Source organism: Caretta caretta, chromosome 2 (assembly GCF_965140235.1).
Source record: "Caretta caretta isolate rCarCar2 chromosome 2, rCarCar1.hap1, whole genome shotgun sequence".
Taxonomy (NCBI): domain Eukaryota; kingdom Metazoa; phylum Chordata; order Testudines; family Cheloniidae; genus Caretta; species Caretta caretta.
In genome coordinates, this window is record NC_134207.1 from 202,792,698 (window position 1) to 202,817,676 (window position 24,979).

Below are 24,979 nucleotides of genomic sequence, written 5' to 3' on the forward strand. Positions count from 1 at the left end.
ATCAGATTACCAAAGGTAATCATCCCCTGTTATTTTTAGTTCCTGGAGGAGCTATGGTATACCTCCCCCATGGAATAGAACTCAATCATACAGAAAACATTCATAAATTTAATACAATGGTCTCCATAAGGTACTTTAGGGGGTTGAATACTGTCACAATGAATATTGCCCCTCTTACCGAAGCCTAATTTCCTCCACCATAAATTTTTTTTACAGGATTTCAGATTAAGCATTGATAATCAGGACTCAAGTTTTACTTGTTTGGCCAATTATTTTCTAAGAAACACAACTGTAACCGCCAGAGAAGTCAAAGAACATTACTGTGTGTATATGAAAGCAGAATAGAGGCCTAAACTTTCCAACACTGAGGGCCAGATTCTAATCTCAGTAACTCCAGTTTAAATCTGCTTGCTTTCAGATTTAAAAAGATGTAAGCACAATCAGAATTTAGCCAATAGGCTTCCCAACTTAGTACATAGCACTGAAATAACTTTTGCCCTGCAAAACAACTACTGTTTTCCCCTCCTTTCTGATGGGAACAATTGCTTTTCTAAAATAAGAGATTTTCTGTACGTTGGAAAGAAAAGACCATCAATTTTGTTACAGTATTCCAAATCTGGCAAAGAGGGTGTTGAAAAGCTATCTTTTACAACAGTGCTTGATTATAGGTATTTTTAAAGAAACAAGGAGGATGGTGGGATTTCTCTGATATATTACTGGGTTGGGAAAACAATCTATTTTTGTAAAGGCAAATTAACAGTGTAAACAGTGGAAAGTTACAACATGCTTACTATCCAGCAAAAGAGCTTGTTAATTAAAAAAAAGAAACAGCGGCACTAAATGCATAACAGTTACTTTTGAAGGACAGTAGCAGATTGCCATAGCAGCTGTCTGACAGAGAGACTACTACAATCCCTTAAATGCACTTTTTCCCAACTTTTGGTGGTATGCATGTGCATATATGAGTGCAGAATTGAAGCAGTAGGGCCTTATCCTGCCATTGTCTGTCAAGACTGACTTCAGTGGGAGCTTTTAGGCAGAATAATAGCAGGAACTGATCTTTAGTATATAACATGCTGTTATAAAGTATCCTTAAGTATTAATGATCATGCAGCCATTAAAGTCAGTGGGAATTTATTATATATATTTACAGCCACTTTCAATCCCCTGTACACTGCCAGAGCGGTGTGAAATAATCTTAATATAAATCCGAATCAGGCCAAGGAGTAAATATTACAAATTTCTGGCTATGTTATATAGGCCGTTTCAAGCCTGTCATTTTAGCCTGAGACTGTTCATTGCCCTCTAACGCCTGTGTCACCGGTCCTTGGTGTGATTTTGCAGGGGGTCTCTACTGCTCCCTGTTGGTTTCCTTTGGTTAGTCCCCGATCAGGGCACTTCTTGGACTGTGGCCTCTAATTAGGCCCGGGGTCTGCTTGTGTCAATTTGGGCCTTATTCCTGGAGGCAGCCTGGTGCAGGGGTGTTGTCCCTTCCCTGTCCCAGGCCTTTCTGCCTTTTCTCCCTCTCTGATCATCCTCCTCTTATAGCAGGCCTTTCCCCCCCATCATTGGTTGCAGGTGAGGTGCCTCCCTCCATGACTGGCAGTTGGGGCAGCTGCATGGGAGTGTGGTCAAACTGCTTGCCTGCAGGCAGGAGAAGCTCCCCTCCTCCTTCTGCCTCTGCTCAGTATAGGATTTGTAGACTCCATTACTACCAGTCACTATTATTTATATTGGGGAAGCATATAGCAATTGGGAATGCATTGTGCTAGAATCTGTGCAAACATACAAGTAGATCTGGTTCCTGGCCCAAAGAACTTACTGTCTGATTTGAAAGAAGAAGCAACAAGCAAGGGTGACAAACAACAAGACTGAAGGGTAGAGAGATGACCTAGGAAATGAAGTTAACATCATGTGGTTCCATTGGTAAGCTATTGTACAACCTAGCCATCATTGCTTGGATGATTTCTTGTCGGCTTCATAGCAGCAGTGGATTTTTGGGAGAAGGTAGTGGTTTACATACAGATTAATTCAAGGAGAACTTTACATACATAGGAGCAGTGTGGAAGAAAACTCAGCTGTTTGAGAGAGCACAAGATGAGTGGCAATTTCAAGGATGGCATCATGAGGAGTTCTTTTTTGGGTATGTTAAGTTTGAGTTGCTGCTGAGACATTCAGAAGGGAAGGTCAGAGACAGAATCTGAGATTTGAGCCAAGATGAAGTGAAATTAGTCAAGAATGGGCAGTTAGTTTGGCAATCAACTAGTATAAATATAGTAATTGAAGCTGTGTAAGCAAATGAGATCACCCAAATAAACAGTCTAGAGCAAGAAGAGGAGGGTGCCAAGAATGGGATCCTATGGAAGCAGAATGACAACATAGTGGAAGAGATGCCAAAAGAGCAGCCAGAGAGATAGGAGAATACCAGGGGAAGAACGTCATAATGAAAGCCCAGGGAGGACAAGATTTCAGGAAGGAAGGCATGATTAACAGCATCAAAATTAGCAGAGCAGTTAAGGAGGATGAGGTTGGAATAGATATCCTGAGATGTGACCATTAAGAAATCATTAAGGATCTTGGCAAGAGTAGTTTCAGTGGGGTTTTGAGGGATTCAGGATAGAATAGATGACAGGAACTCAAGGCAGTGGTTGCAAATGACATGCTCAATAGTTTAGAAATCAGTAAGTTTTGCTATGCCCTCTTTGATTATGTCCAATGAATAGCTGGTGGAAGGTCTTTTCTGTATAGGACAGAGAGAAGACAGCAAAGGTTGAAAGAAAATCCTATTAGTAAACATCTTTATGCAGACATGTCCAATCATTATATTGTTTGGCCAATGTACATAGCAGAGGGGCATTGCTGGCACATGATGGCATATATAACATTAGTAGATGTGCAGGTGAATGAGCCTCTCATGGTGTGGCTGATGTGGTTGGTCCTCTGATGGTGTTGCTAAAGTAGATATGGGGACAGAGTAGGAAACGATTGGTTCCTGGGTTAGTGCTTCTGTGGTGTTGTCTGTAGTTGCTAGTGAGTATTTGCTTCAGGTTGGGGGGCTGTCTGTAAGTGAGGACTGACCTGCCTCCCAAGCTCTGTGAGTGAGGGATCATCTTCCAGGATAGGTTGTAGATCGTTGATAATGTGCTGGAGAGGTTTTAGCTTACCAGACTTCAAAGAGAAACAGCAGAACTAAAATTTATTTGCAAATTTATCATCAATTTGGGCCTGAATAGGGACTGGGAATGGCTGGCTCATTACAAAACCAGCTTTGCCTCTCCTGGAATGGACACCTCCTCATCTATTATTGGGAGTGGACTACATGCACCCTGATTGAATTGGCCCTGTCAACACTGGTTTGCCACTTGTGAGGTAACTCCCTTCTCTTCATGTGTCAGAATAATAATGCCTGCATCTGTAATTTTCACTCCATGCATCTAAAGAAGTGGGGTTTTTTACCCACAAAAGCTTATGCCCAAATAAATCTGTTAGTCTTTAAGGTGCCACCGGACTCCTTGTTGTTTTTGTGGATACAGACTGTCATAAATATAAAGGGAAGGCTAACCACCTTTAAATCCCTCCTGGCCAGAGGAAAAAACCCTTTCACATGTAAAGGGTTAAGAAGCTAAAGATAACCTTGCTGGCACCTGACCAAAATGACCAATGAGGAGACAAGATACTTTCAAAGCTGGAGCGGGTGGGGTGGGGGTGATACTTTCAAAGCTGGAGCGGGTGGGGTGTGTGTTGCTTTTGCCGGGACCAGAGCAGTAATGCAGGTCAGAACTCCTGTAAAGGGCTAATAAGCAATCTAGTTAGATATATGTTAGATTCTGTTTTGTTTAAATGGCTGATAAAATAAGTTGTGCTGAATGGGATGTATATTCCTGTTTTTGTGTCTTTTTGTAATTTAAGATTTTCCCTAGAGGGATTCTCTATGCTTTGAATCTGATTACCCTGTAAGGTATTTACCATCCTGATTACAGAGGTGATTTCTTTACTTTTTCTTTAATTAAAACTCTTCTTTTAAGAACCGGATTGCTTTTTCATTGTTCTTAAGATCCAAAGGTTTGGGCCTGTGTTCACCTATGCAAATTGGTGAGGATTTTTATCAAGCCTTCCCCAGGAAAGGGGTTTGGGAGGATTTTGGGGGGAAAGACATTTCCAAGCGGGCTCTTTCCCTGTTATATATTTGTTAGACGCTTGGTGGTGGCAGCAATAAAGTCCAGCGGCAAAAGGTAAAATAGTTTGTACCTTGGGGAAGTTTTAACGTAAGTTGGTAAAAATAAGCTTAGGGGGTTTTTCATGCAGGTCCCCACATCTGTACCCTAGAGTTCAGAGTAGGGAAGGAACCTTGACACAGACTAACACGGCTATCCCCTGATACTTAACTTGTAGAATGTGGAGCAAGATCTAAATTAAAACGAATATAAAACGGAACAAAATTGCATTTTCCATATCATTAGTTCTTTGATTTTGGTTACATTTCTAGCCCCATAAGTCCTACATAAATGTATTCTTTTGACTTTTAAAAGGGAACTTCAAAAGAATTTCCACCCCAACTCCTTTATTTAATGGTGACTATATCTCAAAACGTGAAGTATCAATAGTATTTATCAGTGTTTGTTGGAAACTATACAGACCTTCTTTTTTATCTTCTGGAGCAATCTTCACCTTTGTATCTGTTATATCTTTGAAAGAGGCCAGAAACAGTACTACATCTCCTTTCTCGTTCTTTATAGGAACAATGTCCAGTAGGCACCAGAATGAAGACCCTGTAAGGATATAGAATGAATTAAATTCAAACAGCTGTCTTTTTATTGAAAAAATCCAAACTATTAAAGCTGCAACTAACGTAATTCTAACAAAAAATCGTATTTAGAAGGTCAGTCAGGAAATCACAGATGTTCAGCTCATGTAAATCTCTTTGCATCATTGGTCGAAGCTCAGTAGTGCTGCATTCTGTGGAATCAAGGAATTAATTTAGATGCAAAATTTATCTACTGGGAACATTAATGGAGTTTAATGAAGCTTCTTACTTCTCTCAAACCACCTTTTCCTTTGAAATCTTAACTGATGCTGGCACTTCCTATTTTAATGGAGTATCTGCCACTATGTTAACTCTGATATCTGAAGCTTCCATGTTTACTATGAAATATCTTTACCTTAGATTCATCATCAGACTTGGCTTTCTCATCATCCCTTAGCAGAAGACCCAGTAGCTAGTGTATCACTTCACTAATTCAAAGATATTTAAACTAATCAGACTTGTGACTTAAAATAGAAATTAAAGTACAGTTATTCAAATCTGAGGTGTTAAACTTAGGCAAGTGAAAACTCTAAGTCCTTGTATTTCAGATAAGATGAGTATTATAATACTTACATTTTATCTGTGAAAATTAATGACAATAAAGATCTTCCCTTTTACATGTTAACTGCGATAATACCGGTTAGTAGCCTGGGTAAAAAATACTTTTTTTTTAAATGTAAAACTCAACTTGCCTATTTAGTGTCAAATTGTCACTTAATAATTACGTTATGTAAATAGAAAGTTTTTTGTTTTGTTTTTTTTGTTTTTTAAAGTCACACCATCCTTGGAAAATAGGACATTCAGTCTGATGGTCTTAAGCACTGGGGTTGTAATTCACCCAGATAATTCAGCATAGGAACTAATTATTGCCAGTGTGTTGGTGTTGTACTGCTGCATAGTTCAAGCACATTGTGAGTAAAGCTGAGCTCACACCAAAACCCTGGATCCAAACCCCACCGATTTTGGGGTAAATCAGTCTAGATTCTAATTGTAGTATGCAGCTTGGGCCCATCTCTGTAAGTCACAAAGGCAAAAACAATTACCTTCAGCCACTTCAAGCATACCAACAGACCACTAATGTTCGCAGTGGGATGGATCATTGTTGTTGGATTAAGTCTTTTTCATTTGAAATTTGTTTTTGGGAGTGCCTGACCCCGAGACTCCTATATCCTATCCATCTCACTGCTCTTTTGGCAACAATTTAATGCTCAAAGGCTACTTCCAGTTCTCATGAAATAAAACTAAACATGGTCCCTGGGCCACTAGCTATCGTTAAAAATGCATAGCTAATACGTATATAAATATGGGAGAGCTCAGAAAAGATGGATTGGAAGAGCATATTACAGCTGCTTGCTTTTGGCGCTCTTGTCCTTGTCCCCCTATTTTCTCTCTTCTCAACTCTGCAGTTAAAAAAATGGTACCGGGCACTGCAAATTTGCTTACAATTCAGCTGTCTAATCTAAATTTTAATGTAAAATCAACTTGACGGCCTCTTGAGAGCGGGGGCTGAGCCTAGCAGGGGATGTAGCTGTTACCCTTGAAGTGTTATTGTAGTTGAAGTTCCAGTAGGATGCTTCAAAGGAAAACCAATTGTTCCTCTCCCAACTCAGTCATAGCTCTCTGGAGGCAGTTGGGCAGCATTTAGGTAGGTTAGTAAATTTAACCTGCAGCTGGGACAAGGCTCCCAGTTTGAAGGAAAACAGGAAAGTGAGAAAGGGAGGAAAGAAGGATAGGGCAGATGAAACAAAATGGGTCTACCCTGGGTTTTAAACACCCTATTTTGTAAGCTGTGAAGACAGTGCAAGCAAAGATACCAGCATAAAAGAGGGTAGAAATGGGAGATCAGAAGCAAGAGATTTCTGCCTGCTTATTCCCTCTTTTTTCCCATCCTGAATTTCTTATTCCTTTTCATGCAGACATGATGAAGCAAGCACATTTTATTGTGAGCATCTTTGAGCAAGACAAAGCAAGAAGCAGAGAGAGAGAGGGTAGGACTACTGTTATCTCCTTTATCAAAACCTTTGGGAAAATCTGATTGGTCCTACTTCCTGTCACTCATTTGTTGAAAAGCAACCAATACATCAGTCTATACTGGCGTATCCAAAATGAAGAGCATCAGTAAAAATTTTTTAGTTTTCTGATTGAAAGAGAGAATTGCAAGCCTCTAAAGAATATTACTATAACTCATATCACTTGGCCAAATTCCATTTTTTAAAATTACATTCTGCCTAGCTAAATTTCTCCCATAGTTTCAATTGGATACAATGTTACTCTTCACTTCTTCTGCAAAACTGTTGTTTCTGGCCGCTATGCTTTTTTAAACAGCTATTATTATCCACTCTAGAAGTAGCTGAATTTCTTTTCTCTTTTCTCTTGTTTTGTTATAGTTTTAGCATTAACAATACAGAAACAGCCATTAAAGCACTGAATTAGTGGCAATAATGTTACAGGCATCAGACATTTTAAAAAATATATATTAATACATTCTAGCAAATACATTTGGTGTAAGAACGGCCATACTGGGTCAGACCAAAGGTCCATCTAGCCCAGTATCCTGTCTTCCAACAGTGGCCAATGCCAGGTGCCCCAGAGGGAATGAACAGAACAGGTAATCATCAAGTGATCCATCCACTATCGCCAATTCCCAACTTTTGGCAAACAGAGGCTAGGGACACCATGCCTGTTCATCCTAGCTAATAGCCATTGATGGACCTATCCTCCATGAACTTCTCTAGTTCTTTTTTTAACCCTGTTATAGTCTTGGCCTTCACAAGATCCTCTGGCTCAAGGAGTTCCACAGGTTGACTGTGTGATGTGTGAAGAAAACCTCTGCTGATTAACATCATTTGGTGACCTCTAGCTCTTGTGTTATGATGGAGTAAATAACACTTCCTCATTTACTTTCTCCACTCCAGTCATGATTTTATAGACCTCTGTCCCCCCTTAGTTGTCTCTTTTCCAGGCTGAAAAGTCCCAGTCTTATTAATTGCTCCTTACATGCAAGCCGTTCCATACCCCTAATAATTTTTGTTGCCCTTTTCTGAACTTTTTCCAATTCCAATATATCTTTTTTCAGATGGGGTGACCACATCTGCATGCACTATTCAAGATGTGGGTGTACCATGGATTTATATAGAGGCAATATGATATTTACTGTTTATAATCTATCCCTTTCTTAATGGTTCCCAACATTCTGTTTGCTTTTTTGACTGCCGGTGCACATTGAGTGGATGTTTTCAGAGATTTACCCCAAGATCTCTTTCTTGAGTGGTAACAGCTAATTTAGATCCCATCATTTTACATGTGTTGTTGGAATTATGTTTTCCAATGTGCATTACTTTGCATTTTCTATTGGTAACTTTATCTGAAATGATTAATTTGATTCTGAGAATTCCTTTCCAGCTTCAGCTAGAAGGGCATTGCCATTGTCAACAAATCATTGTCTACCAAAAAGATTTCCTTTGTAGCTTTATTTTTATGGGCTTTCTTTATTGCCCCTGGCTACTTCTCTATCAGAAAGCTTCCTTTCTTTCCCTTACAGTAAGATCCAAAGTCTCAAAATATATTTTAATATCCTTCAGGCAGAGAATAGCACATCAAGGACAGGAGGGAGAGGCAGAACAAAAGAAAAATCTCATCATAGAGCAATCCAACTAGCCCAATAGCTGTTCTCAGCAACACAGAGGTGACTATTTTATGGTCACCCTCTCATTCACAGCTACTTCTACCTATTCTCCACTCCCTCTATCAAAATAAACAAAAATTGCCTTCAGCTGGGAGTCTGTGCGGAAACTGAGATACTAACCTTTCTTCAAAAAACCAAACAACTTTAAGGTTTCAAGCAGCACTCTACCTTTATAATGCCAGAAACTTTAAAAGATAAGTATTCCGACCACTACAAAATGATGCGTTTCCCCCTCCAACTACTGAGATCTGCTTAAGTCTCAGTTGTGAGACATACAATCATGAGCTTTGTTGATAGCACCTGTACTGCATGAGCATTGAAAGGGCACAGAGCACAAGCTAAACTCTCTAAATCTTGTCCCAACATACACAAGGATCAAAGTAAAACCAGCAACAGACTCTCTTGGGGGCAGTCTCTTCCTTTGGCTGGTCCAAAATTTTGGACAGGGACCTAGAGGGGACGTCTCCAAGGTATTATAATGGCATTAGAATATAGAGATGGTACTGAGGCTACATATACTGGCTATTTGTTGATAAGGTGTAATCAGGGTTCTGAGTATTTTGCTGCATAGTAGTACCAAATTCTGTAGCAAGCACCTCCTAAATTAGGTGGTAAGTCTAACTTATTGTATCTGCATTAAATATCCTTCATTCCCAGTTGCCATGGCAAATAAGAGCAGGGGTATGCTTGGGCCAGGACCAGCAGTGCTTTAACTCCGTTCTGTTCACGGGAAAAGCTGGAGAGTTAAAGACAGCTGCAGGTAGATTTTAGCAGGGCAAGAGGACAAAACAAAATGTCAGGTTCCTGGCTGCAGCAAAATCGGAAATTCTATTAAAAAATTCAGACCTCTTGTGTATATACACATTATGATGCAGTCTATAATTGCATGATCTACAGGACCCTGTAGATGCATGGAATGGACAGTGAATAAGACAGAGGGTTGTAAGAACAACAAGGAGATGTTTCTGTGTTTAAGGCTTTGGACTGGTACCCAAGAGAGCTGAGTTCCATTCTTAGCTCTGCCACAAACTTTCAGTGTCATATAAAGTCACAATAATATAATGCACATGTAGGAGGGGGCTGAATTAAGATGGCACAGGCAACCTTAATTCTGTCATTTCGTAACTTTGGAGTGTTTGACTCTGCAACCTTAATGTTCTTTTAATTTTTAATACAATATATTAGTATGTTTAAGGCATAATATAGAGTGTAGTTTTCATATACTAGTAGATAATTTATGGACTCTAGCATACATAGAGCAGTATATATCCACATTTACATTCTTTGTTTACTCACACTTTTCCCCTCTCTCCATTCACCGACTGCAAAGGATGTTGCAGTTATAAAACTCACAATTTTGAAATCCTTCAATTACACTTCCTTGAACTTCACTGAACAAAAACTAAAAAGCTAAGCAGTCCTTGCTGCAGCCACTTGACTTTCTTCCTTTGTCCTTATGTGCACTGCTTACTTTTACTCTGCTCTATTTTCCTTTTTCCTGTCTCCTACAACAGATTTAGAGGAGACTCCATTTAAAAAGACAGTAACCTCCCAGTGTCATGAGTTTACCAGATTACATATCCAACAGTTAGGGAAAACAACAAAATTATTCTTTTAGGGTCTGATCCAAACACCACTGAAGTCAACAGAAAGATTCCCACTGACGTGAATAGTTTTTGGATCAAAGCTGTCTGCAGTTCCCCCAATTATTTTCCAAGGGCATTACAATGTACCAATTACATTAGTGGTGGCAGGTTGACCTATACAGCCCTTATAGAGCACTAATCTAGAAAGGGTTTGGTTAGCTATTCAGTGTCAGATCTCCATTTATTTAACGATAGACAGGTTCAATAGGTTTTTTCTAGCTGTAGTACTTAGTGGCTGTTGTAACTCTAGTGATATAATTATTCCCTAGTATACTGTAATTGAAAACAAACACCCACCGCAATGAGTTACATGTATTTGGATCATTTACAATGGTGGTCCTCCAACTTTTGTCTCCGTGGAATAATTTGTTAGAGAAAGATCCTCTCCAGATCATTCCCCTTCTCAACATTCCAACCCCTCCACTGTTTTGTTCTCAACATATTTCCTTCTGTCAACCTCTGTTATTTCCCTTTATTTGCCAGTCATCAACCAGCAGGCAATGTTTACTTCCCCTTGATCACCAGCATTGCTGTATCCTATCATTAAGGACCATAGTCACATACTTGGTGCCTAATGCTGCTGGATGCTAATAGCTCCAAGTTCAGAATAAGCAAGTAATCACACTAGTGAATGTACTTTTTTCAGGTAACTGAGAATGTACTGCCGTCCCTGAAAACTGGACTAAAAGGAATTTTTACTCTTAAAAATCATGGAATCATAGACTATCAGGGTTGGAAGGGACCTCAGGAGGTCATCAGTCCAACACCCTGCTCAAAGCAGGGCCAATCCCCAATTTTTGCCCCAGATCCCGAAATGGCCCCCTCAAGGATTGAACTCACAACCCTGGGTTTAGAAGGCCAATGCTCAAACCACTGAGCTATCCCTCCCCCCAAACAGTTCATTTTTATAAGTTAATGAAATATCCAGTATATATAATGAGTTTTATTTCAGTCTTTTGTTTGTTCCTTGTTGCCTTGTCTGTCTGATCCAAAAACATTATCTAATGTATTCATCACCAGAATACAGAGGAGGTCCCAGACAAAGCATGGTCCAATTCCCGGAGTCCTCAGTTGTGGATCAGTGGAAGAGGGTCCTCAGATTTCAAGGCCGTGAAAGTGGATGAAGGCTGCAGCAAGTGGAGATCTCCAGTCATCTAGGACTTTCCCTACCATTGGGCCTCAGACCTCCAGCTTGTCATGATAGTGTGGTCACGGTAGGTGCACCAGCTTCCCTATATTAAAAGAAATCATGTGTTGGATTCTACCATGGGAAATAACATCTTTACATCCTTCCAAGCCCTGCAGCAACAGACTAGTGGTGACAGGGACAGGATTAGTGAACCTGGCAATCCCTAGCCATGAATCTGCATGTAGGCAGTGGTAGTTAGATGGTCATCTGGCACCTGGACTGAGACAGGTAGCTACTATCGTGACTCAGCAGTCCTCTTTAGGATCCCCTCTGCTCACTCTTCATGGGGAGAGGGATAGAAAAGGTGCCCTAAACCTAGGCTGTCTCATACGATCCTGGCTGGATTACTGCATCCAGTGGGATAACTCTGCCTGTGGTTAAACCTATAAAAAGACAGTGACTTTTGCTACATGGAAAGTTCGCACCCTGATAGAAAACAGAGATAATGTACGGCCAGCAAGAAGAACTGCTCTCGCCACAATCTTTAAGAAAGGAGATAAGTCGGAGTGTGGAAACTATTGAGACATTGCCTCGCTATCTACAGCAAGGAAAATTCATGCCTGTGTCCTCTTAAACCGATTAGTTCCCCTTTCTGAGGAAATACTGACGGTTTTAGATCATCCTGCTAGACAACTGACATGATCTTCATTGCCCGCCAAATCCAGGAAATGTCTCAGGAGCAAAATCAGTACCTTTACATGGCTTTCATCTATTTGACAAAGGCCTTTGACTCTGTCAATCGCAAAGCCCCGTGGAAGGTGCTGGCTAGATTTGGCTGCCGTCCAAAATTTATTAAGATCCTAAGGCTTCTCAGTGATCAGATGACTGCCATGGTTCTCTGTAATGGCCTTGAAACAGAACCTTTCGTAATAAAAACTGGGGTTAAGCAAGGATGCATTATTGCCCCAACCCTGTTTTCCATTTATTTAGCAGTCATTTTGGGCCTTGTTAAAGACCACCTCTCCAATGGAGTTGACATTCAATACAGAATGGATGGGCAGCTCTTTAATCTTCAATATCTCTGCCCGAACTCTGAAGTCTTCAAAGCGTCCATTACTGATCTTCAGTATGCTGATGACTGTCATCCTTGGGCACACTGAGAATGACCTTCAGTCCATACGGGATTGTCTTGCACAAACTTACCAAAGCCTAGGACTCTCACTCAATATTGAGAAGACTAAAGTGCTTTATCAACCTGCTTCAGGCCTTGCACATGTCCCATCACAAATCACCACCGAGGGTCAGATTTTGGAGACAGTTGAACACTTGTGTTACCTTGGTAGCCAACTTTCTCAAAATGCAAAAATCAATAGTGAGATCCAGCACAGGATTCAGTGCGCAAGTGCTTCCTTTGGGAAATTGCTCCGACACATTTTCATGGACCGTGACCTACAGCAGGACACCAAGATCCAGGTCTGTAAGACAATTGTTCCTACGCTCCTCTGTGGATGCGAAACCTGGGTGACCTATCAACAGCAACTCAAAAGTTTGGAGCGGTATCGCCAACGATGCCTCCGGAAGATCCTTCGCATCAAGTGGTAAAATCACCGCACTAACGTCAGCATCCTCGCTGAAGCCAATGTCATCAGCATTGAAGCAATGATCCTCCTGCACCAACTTTGCTGGGCTGGACATTGTGTGCGGATGCCAGACTCATCTCCCAAAACAAGTCCTCTACTCTCAGCTCACCCATGGTCAGAGATCCGGTGGTGGTCAGAGGAAATGCTACAAAGACGCACTCAAAGTATATCTTAAGAAAAAAGGATGTGGACATCACAAGCTGGGAACAGCAAGCCGCCAACCTACCCCAAAGGTGCCATATCCTCCATCAGACAGGAGGAGAAGGAGAAGCGCCTTGCCCTCAAAGATGAAAACAGAGAGGAGGAAGAAAAAAGAAATAACCTTCTCCCAGCAGGCCACTGGCCTGCCACAAAAATGCCTGTACCTACTGCAGGCAGATTTGTGGTTCCAGGATCAGATTCCTGAGTCATCTCAGGACCTATATGTAAATCTGTGGTAGAGATCATGTTCAACATTGAGGGACCACAAATCATCATCAGTTTATGTTAATTAATATTTTTTAAAAATTCTCTTCACATCTATCAAGAGTTACAACCTAAGTTAAGAGGTGTCCAGCATATACATACATTCTCACAGAGTTGTCACTTGCATTTGAAGTTGTGCTGCCTGACACTTTTTTGGAAAAGCTCCTAAAGCTGGATCCTGAGAAAGAGTTCTCAGAGTTCACATGTCACAGAGGACACGATTTGGGCTTGATGTCATTGCCCTTTCTGCCAGGTTACGTTCGTTGCATAATAGGATTTTACTGCACATGCGGTGGAATTACACAAGGCTGTACAGCGGATTAGTCTTCCCAATTCATCATTTGAATCTGCATGAGCACATGCTGTACACAGAGTGAGCTTGCTCACGGAAGAGAATTATAGTAACCCTGTGAGTTGGAAAATTGTAGCGTTTAACCTTTTCACTGCTGAAATTTTATATAAAAGCACACAATGTAGTCTAATGTTTTGGGCCAGATCTACTCCCTACACCAAGTCCAGGGGTTAGCACAATTAGAGGTGTGCAGAGAAAGATAGGAACAAAACCATAGGGAACTATTCAGAATGAAAACCAAAACCGTTGAAATCCACAGCAAAAAGGAGAGCGTCTCCATGGCTAGCTGTCCCCCAACTATTGACTTTGTAAGCCCTGGGATGCCTGAATCATTGGCAGTCTGCCTGGCTGGCTGCTCCTGAGTCATGAATCCTGTAAACAGGGTATCTGCCTCCAGGGCAGTGGCTGCCTCAGAGCCACAGACTGTGGAAGTGATTTTGAAAGCTCCATCAGCAGGCTCAGTTTAACCAAGATGACTTGGTGCATCTTGGGGGAGGGGGGAATCACTGGCTGAGGGGGTCAGAACTATCCCCCCCCCCACACACACACACACGCCAACAAAAATCATGAAGGCCAGGAAGGTGGCTGGGCATTGCAGCAGGAGGGCCCTGCCTGCACAATGTGATGAGAACCAATGGGAGCTGGAGTGGGAAGCTGGGTCAGCCTCACCGGACAGGAACCACTGCACGATAAGTCCAGGTTGGGACTGGTCTAGAACACCCACGCCTAGGGCCTCTCACAAATCCCCACCCCCCCACCCCACAACTCCCTTTCATCCTGGAGCCTCCCCCTGATGCCCCCCAGAGGCAGGACCTGATACACAGCCCTGGGACCTCTGTCTCCCAGGGACAGGGAAGGTGGGGGTCTCCCAACTGCCTTAGTGCACAGGGCCTCAACATTCTTTCATGGAGCACTATCAGCCCTGGTTTCCTGAGGAACTTTGTCAAATTCGAACAGTCTCTGCGGAAGGTTTCGATTTGAACAAATGAGCAAATTCTAATGAAAAACTTTTGTCGGAATTTTTCCAAGTAGGTCTAAGAAAAGTTGAGTTCCACAGTCGGGCTGTCACAGCTGCCAGAACAGCCCAGAGCCTGCAGTAACTGCTGTCCCTCCTGTGATTCTGCTTTACATATCAGGGAAGCAATGGTTCATCCCCATCCCTTTCCTTCCACAGTCTACAATCATGGGATCTAAGCATGTCCCACATTACTTAAATTGGTATAACAAGACCCCTAGTGTACTTCACAGATTCCTTTGAATTTTTTCCTTCTCAGGTACAAGATACTGCTTCTTGAGATAATGTTGGGGAATGGTTTTTCTAAATGGGGTAGTGGTTGTTGTAAATGTCATTCTAGACAGGTGGAGGAAGCTTTATCAAAAGAACAATGTCTTGCAGCATGAGCTAATGGTGGTCAGACTCTGGATTTGTGTAATCTATTCTGGAAGTTCATTCAACAGCAGGATCCCCTTGTCTGAGAACATCTCATCACTGTCTTTCACGTGTTCTTCCACAAGCTTTGTGAATTGAATTGTTCCAGAGAAGAGCAACTGTCTTGGTGATTCACAGCTAGAGGTATAGTATCTAATGTAGCTGAGGCATGATTCCTTAATGGTTTTGAAGGTCAGGACCAAGGCTGTCAATGGTCATGGAAACAGACAGAGCCAGAGGAGGGACCAAAGCACAGATCTGATTTGCTTAAGGTAGCCTAACCCATAGATAAGATGAGTAGGTCCATTCTGCACAAGACGAAGCCTTGGTAAAGACGACTCTAAAGTTAACAATGAGAAAAACTGGCATCCTTACATTCAGCATAGGGGCTACTGAAGCAGGAGAGACAGTTATTCATTCCCCTTTAGAAGAGAGGAATTGGAAGACAAAGTTCAAGAAGTTATTCCAACATAGGAATCCTTCAGAATATGGAAATCCAGCCTACATGAAGCCAATACCAAGGAACACAGACTAAGGCAGGTAATAGCATAAAATGGGAATTAGGAGGAACCAGAATGAATACATTATGTGAAGAGCCAATAGTCAAAGATTAAATATAGAAATACAAAGCACCTCGATGAACTTGACAGGATAGAGACAAAACAGCATCACTTCTATTAAGTTAATTAAGGAAAATTGTTCTCCGATAATCTACTAATCTTCTTCGAAAGTCTGTCTATAAAAATATGTGGATAATCAGTTCATATAATTCATTTGGATATTCAAAAAGTCTTAAACAAAACACTTTACAGATGGTAGTAAAGAAACTAAGTCATCACAAAGGGCAAGAAGGTATCCCCCTTATTTGCTTGTGTGGGCTACCCACATTGTAGGTCATACTGTGAGGGGAAGGGCAGCAGCAGTGTGGAGGCCATGACTCACCCTCTTGTGCAGGTCAGTGGAGAGAGAGTAGGGTATGGGTGGGAACAGGTGGAGACTGGACTACACTCCAACATACTGGCCAGCACAGCTAAGCCACTTTGGAGGGAGAAGTGATTTCCTAGTGGTACAAGGCTGGAGCAGATTACACACAAGGGGGGAACCAGGGGCTGAAATGTGACTCCCTGAGGCTCCCACTTACTCAGAGGATATTGAAAAAAGTGTCTGAACTCGACAAAGTGCTGTCATGGAATAGAAAATGGCTAAGAAATGGAAGACAGTGAGCAGAAATAAATGGTCACTATTTTCAGCATTCAGTTTAACACTGGGGTGCTCCAAGGATCAGTACAAGGACCAGTGTTGTTTCATAGATTTATTAATGAACTCCAAATGAGGGGTGATTAGAAAGGTGACAAAAGCTACAGAAGGCATAACATTAGGATAGGGACTGGGGAAGAGCATGAGGAACGCTAACCTAACTATGCTAAGTCAATGGGCAACCTGTGAAATGTGAAAATCATTGTTCAAAAATGCCTGGTCATGCATACTGGAACTTAATTATATGAACTACTCATACACACTGCTGAGTGTGAATTTAACTGTAACCACTTGGGGAAAAAGAGCTGGAGCATCACTCTTATCTCAATGTACTTAAAAAAGCAGTAAAAAAACCTGATCAAAAATAAGAAAATGCATGAAACATCTTACATCTGATTGTCCCAAATGCATCTATAAACACATATGTGTGAACAGTTACTTGCAAACTATAAACTATAAACACATATGTGTGAACAGTCACTTGCAAACTATAAACATATATGTGTGAACATCAGTCACTTGCAAACATTGCTATAAATAAGAAAAAAGTCTGTTTCTCTCTCTAACAGTGCCATCAGTAGTAAAACTCATGTATGGATTAGGTTAAGTACTATCACTGTTTGAAATTATTGGAACAAATCCATTTTCACTGGATTATGGCAGAATTAAATCATGTTGCTGTTCAAAGGAGTTAGTAGGTTGTGTCAACTTCAATGCCAACAATGTAAGAACAGTATCAACTCCAGTCAGTCAGCAATATTTCTGTTTAAATATCATTAAGTTACAGTGCGAGATCATGAATGTTTCAGATCACATTACTAACAGGCTATTTTACTGCCATTTCTATTTTTAAATATTAGCTTTGTCCCCTTTTTTTTAATCTCTTTCATTAAGCTCAGCCTGGCCACTTCATTGAGGTGCCAAATGGGTGTGGAGCTCTTTTGAATATCTGGCCCTTAATGTCTCTGTCCCTCGGTTCCCCACCATAAAAGCTGGAACAACACTACTTCCTATTTCCCATCCTTTCTGTGTCTTGTCTTTTTAAACTGTAAACTTTTCAGGGCAGAGGGGGTTCTCTCTTACTATGTATTTGTGTGATACCTGGCACAATAAGGCCTTCAATAGGGCCTTCAGGCACCACAGTAATACAAATGATAATCAGTGGCCACAAGTTGATAAGGTCAACTATTTGGAGGAAAGAGAGAAAAAAGGCGCTGAAGGTATGAAAGTGTTTCTTATCAGTAACTGTTAATAGGATATAACTTCCTCTCTCATCAAAGCATTCCTCCCTATCTACTTACATTAATATACAAGGTTTTTAAAATGACAGCTAAATGTAATTTGTAGAGCACCAGGGAGCTGGAACTATTGAGCTATGAGTAAAACAGGCCAGTGGGAATAATGGTAAAGCTAGCTTTATAAATTAAAAAGATGGACTCTGTGGTCAATGGGATATGTAATTTCAGTTGGACAATATTATCAGACTTTCATTGCTAGTGCCTGGTTGTTCTTTTTTACTTCCCCTCAACCCCCTTTTCATGTTACTGTGTTTAGATATTGCACTCTATGTTTAAAAAATGCTGATAGCTTCTATTGTTAATTTGCTAACAAGAGATTTCTCCTTCTGTTACGGAGGCTAGGGCTGCCAAGTGTCCGGTTTTTGACTGGAAAGTCTCGTTGAAAAAGGACACCTGACAGTGTCCGGTCAGAAACACTGACTGGACATCAAAAGTCTGGTTGTCACCTGCAGGAGCAATGTGTAGGAGGGGCATACAGGTGCAAATGCTCCCCAGAGTTGTCTGCTGGGGGTGGGTGGGACTCTGTCCTTCTCCCACTGCTGCCTGCTGCCTCCTGCAACCAGGCTCTCTCTCTCTCCCAGGCAGCCGACTGGTAGGCTCTCACGCTGATCCAGAGCGGAGTGGCCAGCGTGAGAAGTGGGTGGTCCTGCCCCTTTCACTCCCTGCCTGGGCCTGGCTGCCAGGGTCACAGGCTGAGTGAGCCAGAAATGTGCTGCCAGGTCTGGTCATCATCACAGAAGATGGATCTGCCCTAAACTTCCTAATCAGCTGCCCACTTTGGCCAGTTCTTAAATGGTATTCAGTAATTGTATAATAAAGCTGTTTAGTTTTGCTAGCTCTCTTTTTTGTTTGGTTTTAATTTGTTATCAGGGCTAATGCTCCCAGCATCCTTACTCCCACTGAGCAATATCTTACTCCTTCAGTATCATACAACTGCTAAAGTGTATTCACCTACACTGACAGAGGAAGGAAAGAGCTCTTCAGAACAGCTGTGTTCTATTTCATTGAGTCTTGAATGGAGAAATATCACAATAAAACAAAAAGTTTTAAGTAGTCATCATTTTAGCGAGAAAAGTAAAGTAGCTGGCCAAAAACGGGAAAATTTTCTTCAATAAGAAAGAAAGTGATTAGTCTGTTCAAGTTCTGAGATAGATTTAGGGAATTAGACTGTGACCTCACTAGCAATTCAAGTTCAGTGTAGAGATGTTACATTTGACTACCTCAACAGTTACACGGCTCATTGTAGCATCTTCTTAGACAGACACAAATGTAGGAAAAGGTCCAATCTACTACTGGTTACTGGTCTACTTCTGGGGCTCCCAAAGACCTGATTTAACTTTATGAGAATTGTCTAAATATAGTTCATCAATGCTGTATTTTTCTGGTTGCAGAATATTCGAGCAATGGGGATCCAGTGAGGTTCTGTTCTCAGTTGCACTGGTATAAATCCACAGTAAGTCCCTTTACTTCAGTGGAGTTACTCTGAATTAACATTTCTGTAACGGAGATCAGAATTTGGCCCAGCATCTGTGGTAAAGCAAAGGTCTACTTGGAAAAGATTTATGAAAATATCCTGCCGAAGTACTGCTTTCTGTAAAGCCCTCTGAAGTAGAAAACACCATGATAAATTGCTTTGTTTATTTCTGTGTCACCATACTTCTACTCAAGATGTTGTGAAATAAGAGGCTAGAAGCTGACAGGAGCCACATAAACACTGAGATATATGATAAAATTCAATATAGGGTGGGATTTTTAAAAGCACCCAAGCACTTAGGTGCTCATGTAGGGACGGGGACCGCCCTCCCAAATTAATGCTTTAACCACTGGGCTATGGAGTCATTCTCACTCACTCTCCCTAGCCCAAAGAATATAGAAATATGTATACAAAGTGGAACAGCTTCAACGGGAGAAAGAGAGAGAGAACGTATAACCTGATGGCTAGGGCGCTTATCCGGGAGGAGTGAGACCTGCACTTAAATCCCTCCTCCAGAGTGGGTATTCAAACCGGGGTCTCCCCCATCGAGCTGAGTGCCCTGTCCACTGAGCTATTGAGTGTAAGGACAGGGGGCATCACCACCTTGTCCTCCTCCATTTTGTGAATCCCTGGTGAATCTAACTTTCATTGTTGGAAATATTGAAACTGTTTTGGTAAAAAAGAAAAAAAAATCAATTTGCTGACATCAATATATATTCGGTAAGTGAACCCAAACTGCATCTTTTGGCAAAAATAAAGTTTTGGGCAAAAATTTTTTGCTAACTCTAATCATGGACCAGAATAAAATAATTTCAAAGACAAAGATGTACAGTGCAACTCTGGTATGCCACATCTTTCCACATACAGCTCATACACTTCATGCAGCTCTCAGTTCAATGCCTATGAGCTAGTTTTACTTTCTGCTGAGGTCAGTTTAAAGCAGGACTTTCGCTGAAACTTCCATTGAACTTGTTCTGAGAGTTAGTGGGGTTGTTTTAATTAGAAGGACTGCTCCTGTAATTTGTTTTGCTGACAATTATATTCCTGAGCTGAACTACCACTGAAACGTTTAAGTGATAGGGGAAAAAAATTAATTACGAAGCGGGTAGGATGCTGGGGGCAAGAATCAAACCCATTAAATTTAGGCTAGCATTAGAGATGGGATTGAAATAGAAACTTGAGTCACTACACGGTTTAGGGTGTTTGGATTCAACATCCAAACCTAATCTTGATTTCAAATTTCATAATAGTTTCTCTCCATAATATGCCAAACTGGAACCTCAAATAAAAACACTGAACAAGTTTGTGCACATTCAAAAACTCCCACACTGAACTTGTATTCAGATTTTGCAGCTTGGGCCTGTGTCTTGCCAACATGATAAGGCATAAAATAAATTACTACTAAATGGTTACAAAATACTAGCCCTACATTTTATATCGAATACAGAGAGAAAGTAAACCAAAAAATACCCGATATCATGTTTTCACAGACACGGTGTCCTCTGATCATCATAGCTCAGGGCTCATTATGAAGCTTTTAAATAAGTGCTGAGAGGACATTCCAGTCTGTACTGTGAACTCAGAACGGTGCCTGGGGCAGCTCTTGAGGTAGCAAGACAAGCCGGCCTAGTGGGTATGTCAGACCTGCCACTTACAGAATAATCCAACATTTTTTTTTTTTTTTTGCTGGTATGTATCAAGGCTTTCTGTACCTTCCAAAACAAAAAATAACTACTCAGAGGGAACAAGCCTGTTCTCACATTCATAAGTCAGACAACTTTCTATAACTTTGCACACTTGCTATGGGCCAAATTTAGATCTGGTGTGAGCAGTTGCCATAAGTCAAGTAGGTGAAGTCAGTGGGGTTGCCCCTGCTCACACCAGGCTTAAATTTGGCCGTTTGTCTGATAAGTCTATTGAGTGTGCACATAACACTTCTGTTAACTAAATCGGGAGCCATACTTAGGTGTCTGAGTGCAGAATTTAGGCCTAAGAATTTGACCACTGGTTTGTTTCCCAGGACTGTATGAACACAGGACCACAACAATGCAAAACCTGACGCTGAGTGCAATAAATACATGGCTCAGACAAATTTTTGGGGACATCTTCATTAATTCAGCACTCCTATCTGGTTAATGTGTCTTATCTAGATAGTGTATTTTATCTAAAGGGCTTATTAAAATAAACAACAATACTACATACATAAAAACATACTACAACAATTTCATTGAAGCCAGATCTAGTGTATGCATTTAAGTATGTTAGTGGCTCAGCAGTTAAGTCCATATTTGATGTACTGAGATTTGCAGCTGAAGCACTGATATAATGTTGTTGTTCACCTAACTACAGCAATTAGGATGTTCTATATCCTTTTAATGAGTCGGAAATGCCTTACATATTCAAACATTAGGTTAGCAGGTTCAAATGGGTACATTCCTGTTTTTGCAGATTGAAATTACTGCAGGTGCCCACATTTCAAAGTATGTCCCCATGACTTTCCATGTTGGCTTTTGCAGGATAGCTACCTCAGTCCCAAAGTTACTCCATATTCTCTGCCTATGCTTATGTGTAAAATTGCAATTCTCTGCAATTCTAAAACACAAGCAAATTAAAGGACTGTAATATATTACAGTAACAGCTTTTCCTACTGTGCTGTCCTGATTGAGGACATCTCTTCACATTACTGACCAGGACTTTAGATTATCTGGGACAGTTCTATCTCAGGTTTTAAAGTGAGACCATTGCATGACAGGTCAGAACTTTGAGAATTTATTCTATGTTACATGAGTCCTCATGCAGGATAGGCAAAAGAACCATCTGGGCAACATAGGTTGCAGGGAGGTACGTTCCTCACTAGCTGGATCAGGGATACAGCTATCCGATACCCAACCCATTCCCAGAGCAAAACTCTCAGACTTCCAGCCCAATCATATTGCTGTATAAAACAACTAAGTTCAGGGGGCACACTGATGCTGTGTCCCTATGAGTTATAACTTAATAACGATATTTGCCAGAAATATGAAGTAGAAGCTAAAAGCTGAACCACAATACATGGAGAGATGCATGCCTAGTATCAGATGGAGAGCCAAAAAATAAGCAAATAACCATGCTAAAAGGACATACTGAAGAAAGTGAAGCGTCACACTGAGAAGAGCTGGACAAATCTACTGGATTTTTAACAGAGTGGTTTTTGAAGCTGTACAAATCTAATAAGAAATTTGGTAAATTCTCAGCATGAAGATCACTTTTAAAAGAAAAGTTATAATGATTTTTAATAACTTCTGTGCTTCAACATGTTGCAAATGGGAGAAAGCACTGCTTCCCACGAGGAACACGTACAAGGGTTTATGATCTAAACTCACCTCCTTCCTGGGTTAGATTTTTATTTTTAGGTCATGCATCTGAAGCCTGAGGCCTGACTATTCTTACAACATAAATCTTACCCAGCAGAGGCTTAGCCTGTGCAGACTGTTTTAGGGTTTCTCCCAACAGAACCTTATTACTCTCCCTTTTTCTATCACTTTCTTTAATTAAGCAGACTCTTAGTCATGTATACTACTATGTGCAATGAATCCCAATTGGTCTAGCACCCACGGTGAGTCTGCACCTGTGAACAGTGTCCTAAACCCAGATAGTCATGTGAATATTCATATGACTGATGATTAGGGTGACCATATTTCCCAAAGGGAAAAACAGGACACTGCACGGGGCTGGCATCGCCACTCACCCTCTCCCCCTTTCCCCCCCAGCACGTTCCTCCGCACCTCTTTTGTAAAAAAAAAAAAAAAAAGGGGTGGGGAGGGGGGGGGATTTGTCCCATTTTCTCTTGCCAACAGTTCTGCCAAAAAAGTCGGGACAGCCAGGACAGGGCTTAATAAAAGGACTGCTTTCAATGAAAGGGTTTCAATTTTTCTTTTGTTTTTTAAATTAAAAAAACAACAACACTTTTTTTGTATTCCGTAGATGCCTTTAAAGAGCTCAAATAAAATAAAAAAATCCACGTACTGTCTTATGTCTGCAATTTCTGGGCAAACCTCAGAGTTTCAGTAATTCCATTTTGTTCAGATACATAAATTATGGATGCTTTGCCAAATTTTCTGGGTCTGCAACACTGAATTGAAAAATCACAAGAATAACCTTTCTTGTGAGATTTCTTGCCTTTTTTGCTTTTAATGCAAAAACGGTCCCAAGATATTTCAGCACTTCCAGATGGTGCATAAAAACTTGAAAATAAAATATAATGGGTAGTAAGAGGAATTTGTTTGTACTTTGAAAATGATTTGATGAGTTTGATTCAAATTATACACAAACGTTTAGGAGGTGAGAGTAGGTGGGAAATTTTTTTATCCAAACCAGTTTGTCCATCCCAACTAATCTGTGATCCAACTCCTTAATTGCTAAGGAACTCTACCTGCAATTCCATGATCATTTCTTTCTGCCTTTGTTATCACCGTAAGTGCTACAGGCAATATTCATTCCTGATGGTGCAGTGAGAATTCAATTTACATCCCAAGTAAAAGCCAGTGCGTACAACTGGCCCTAATTCTTCCATTCACCTAATCTTAAATCTTCTCTCTTATGACGTTGTTTAGTCACCACCATCCAACAACGGGGAAAAAAAGTGGCCCTTGAAATTTCTGGAACATTTTTCATATCCAAGAAAGATTAGTAAATCAGTAATTAACTTCTATGAAGCTGATTCATAGAACATGTGCTCCAGACACACTGCAACGTTTTCTTTTAAATGCTCGAAGTAGGAGAGGTAAGCATTTTATTGCATCTTCAAAATGTTTTTACATAATATGACACTTTAAATATGGAGTGTGTATTAGCCTGAGGTTTGTGAGCCTATAGACTAAACGACCCTTTTCCCTCTCATATTGCAGTCAGAAAAGGGGACAATTTTTCTCCTAGTATTTTCAATACATTGTCTTTCCTTTCCTCAGAGTATATCCATTATTTTAAAATGCTTATCTGTAAAAATGTAGAATACCAAAGTAATATAATTCTACAGAAAAACATTTCAACAGCACATAAATATTAAGCAAGAATTGTGAAGACGACACCTAGCCAGAACATTTGTTCACAAATTCTAAGCTTAAAAAATAAAAACAAAAGTTGATACACAGTGAACTACGGCCTCAAGCCGTAAATATTTTTTAATTGTTTCAGACCATTCTCACGGCATTATGTCAGGTTTGTTCTCCCATTGGTTCCTTGTGCTTGAGCATCACATATGGCCAGTACTTCACTTCAAAGGCAACACAATCAAAACACTTAGCAACGAGTGAGAGAGGAGTTCTAAGAGGTGGAGTAAAGGAGCCTGCCATCAATAGAATGGGTGGAAGAATGGTCTATATCACTCGGCTACAGGCATGCTGCTGCAAACCCAAGTCTCTTTTTTCCCCTTTGTGGTATCACTGCTGATATATCTTCTGTGCAAACACATACAGATATCACAGTCATAAATGGGGATCAAACTTGGGGCCTTCAGCACAAAACACACAAGCCTCTACCTCTTCATGCAAATATGAACTCCTTTAGCTGTAAGTAAGTAGGGGCTTGTGCTTTGGGGTCCCAATCAAATACCCACTGAACTAACTCTAGGCACCTGTTTTTTTTGTTGTTTTTTTTTAAACCTTGGTTATTACATGTATTAGAGTGCTCTCTTTCTCTAGCTTCTAGAAGATATTCAAAACTTTCTGAAAATTTCAGCATCAGTAGAGCTGGTTGAAACTTGGAATTTCCATTTGGCAAAATATTTTGATGTTCCAACTCGTTCGTTCCAATTCTGAACAAA

At 40.7% G+C, this 24,979-nt stretch overlaps 1 protein-coding gene across 1 annotated transcript in view; it reads right to left on the reverse strand.

Annotated features, from left to right (window-relative positions):
• The window catches only part of KCNH8 (potassium voltage-gated channel subfamily H member 8), a 386,604-nt gene that overhangs the window by 234,470 nt on the left and 127,155 nt on the right, over positions 1–24,979 (reverse strand). Inside the window, exon 3 of the mRNA XM_048838548.2 lies at positions 4,638–4,769. Within this exon, the coding sequence (XP_048694505.1) occupies positions 4,638–4,769 (132 nt within the window). The remainder of the gene's footprint in view (positions 1–4,637; positions 4,770–24,979) is intronic.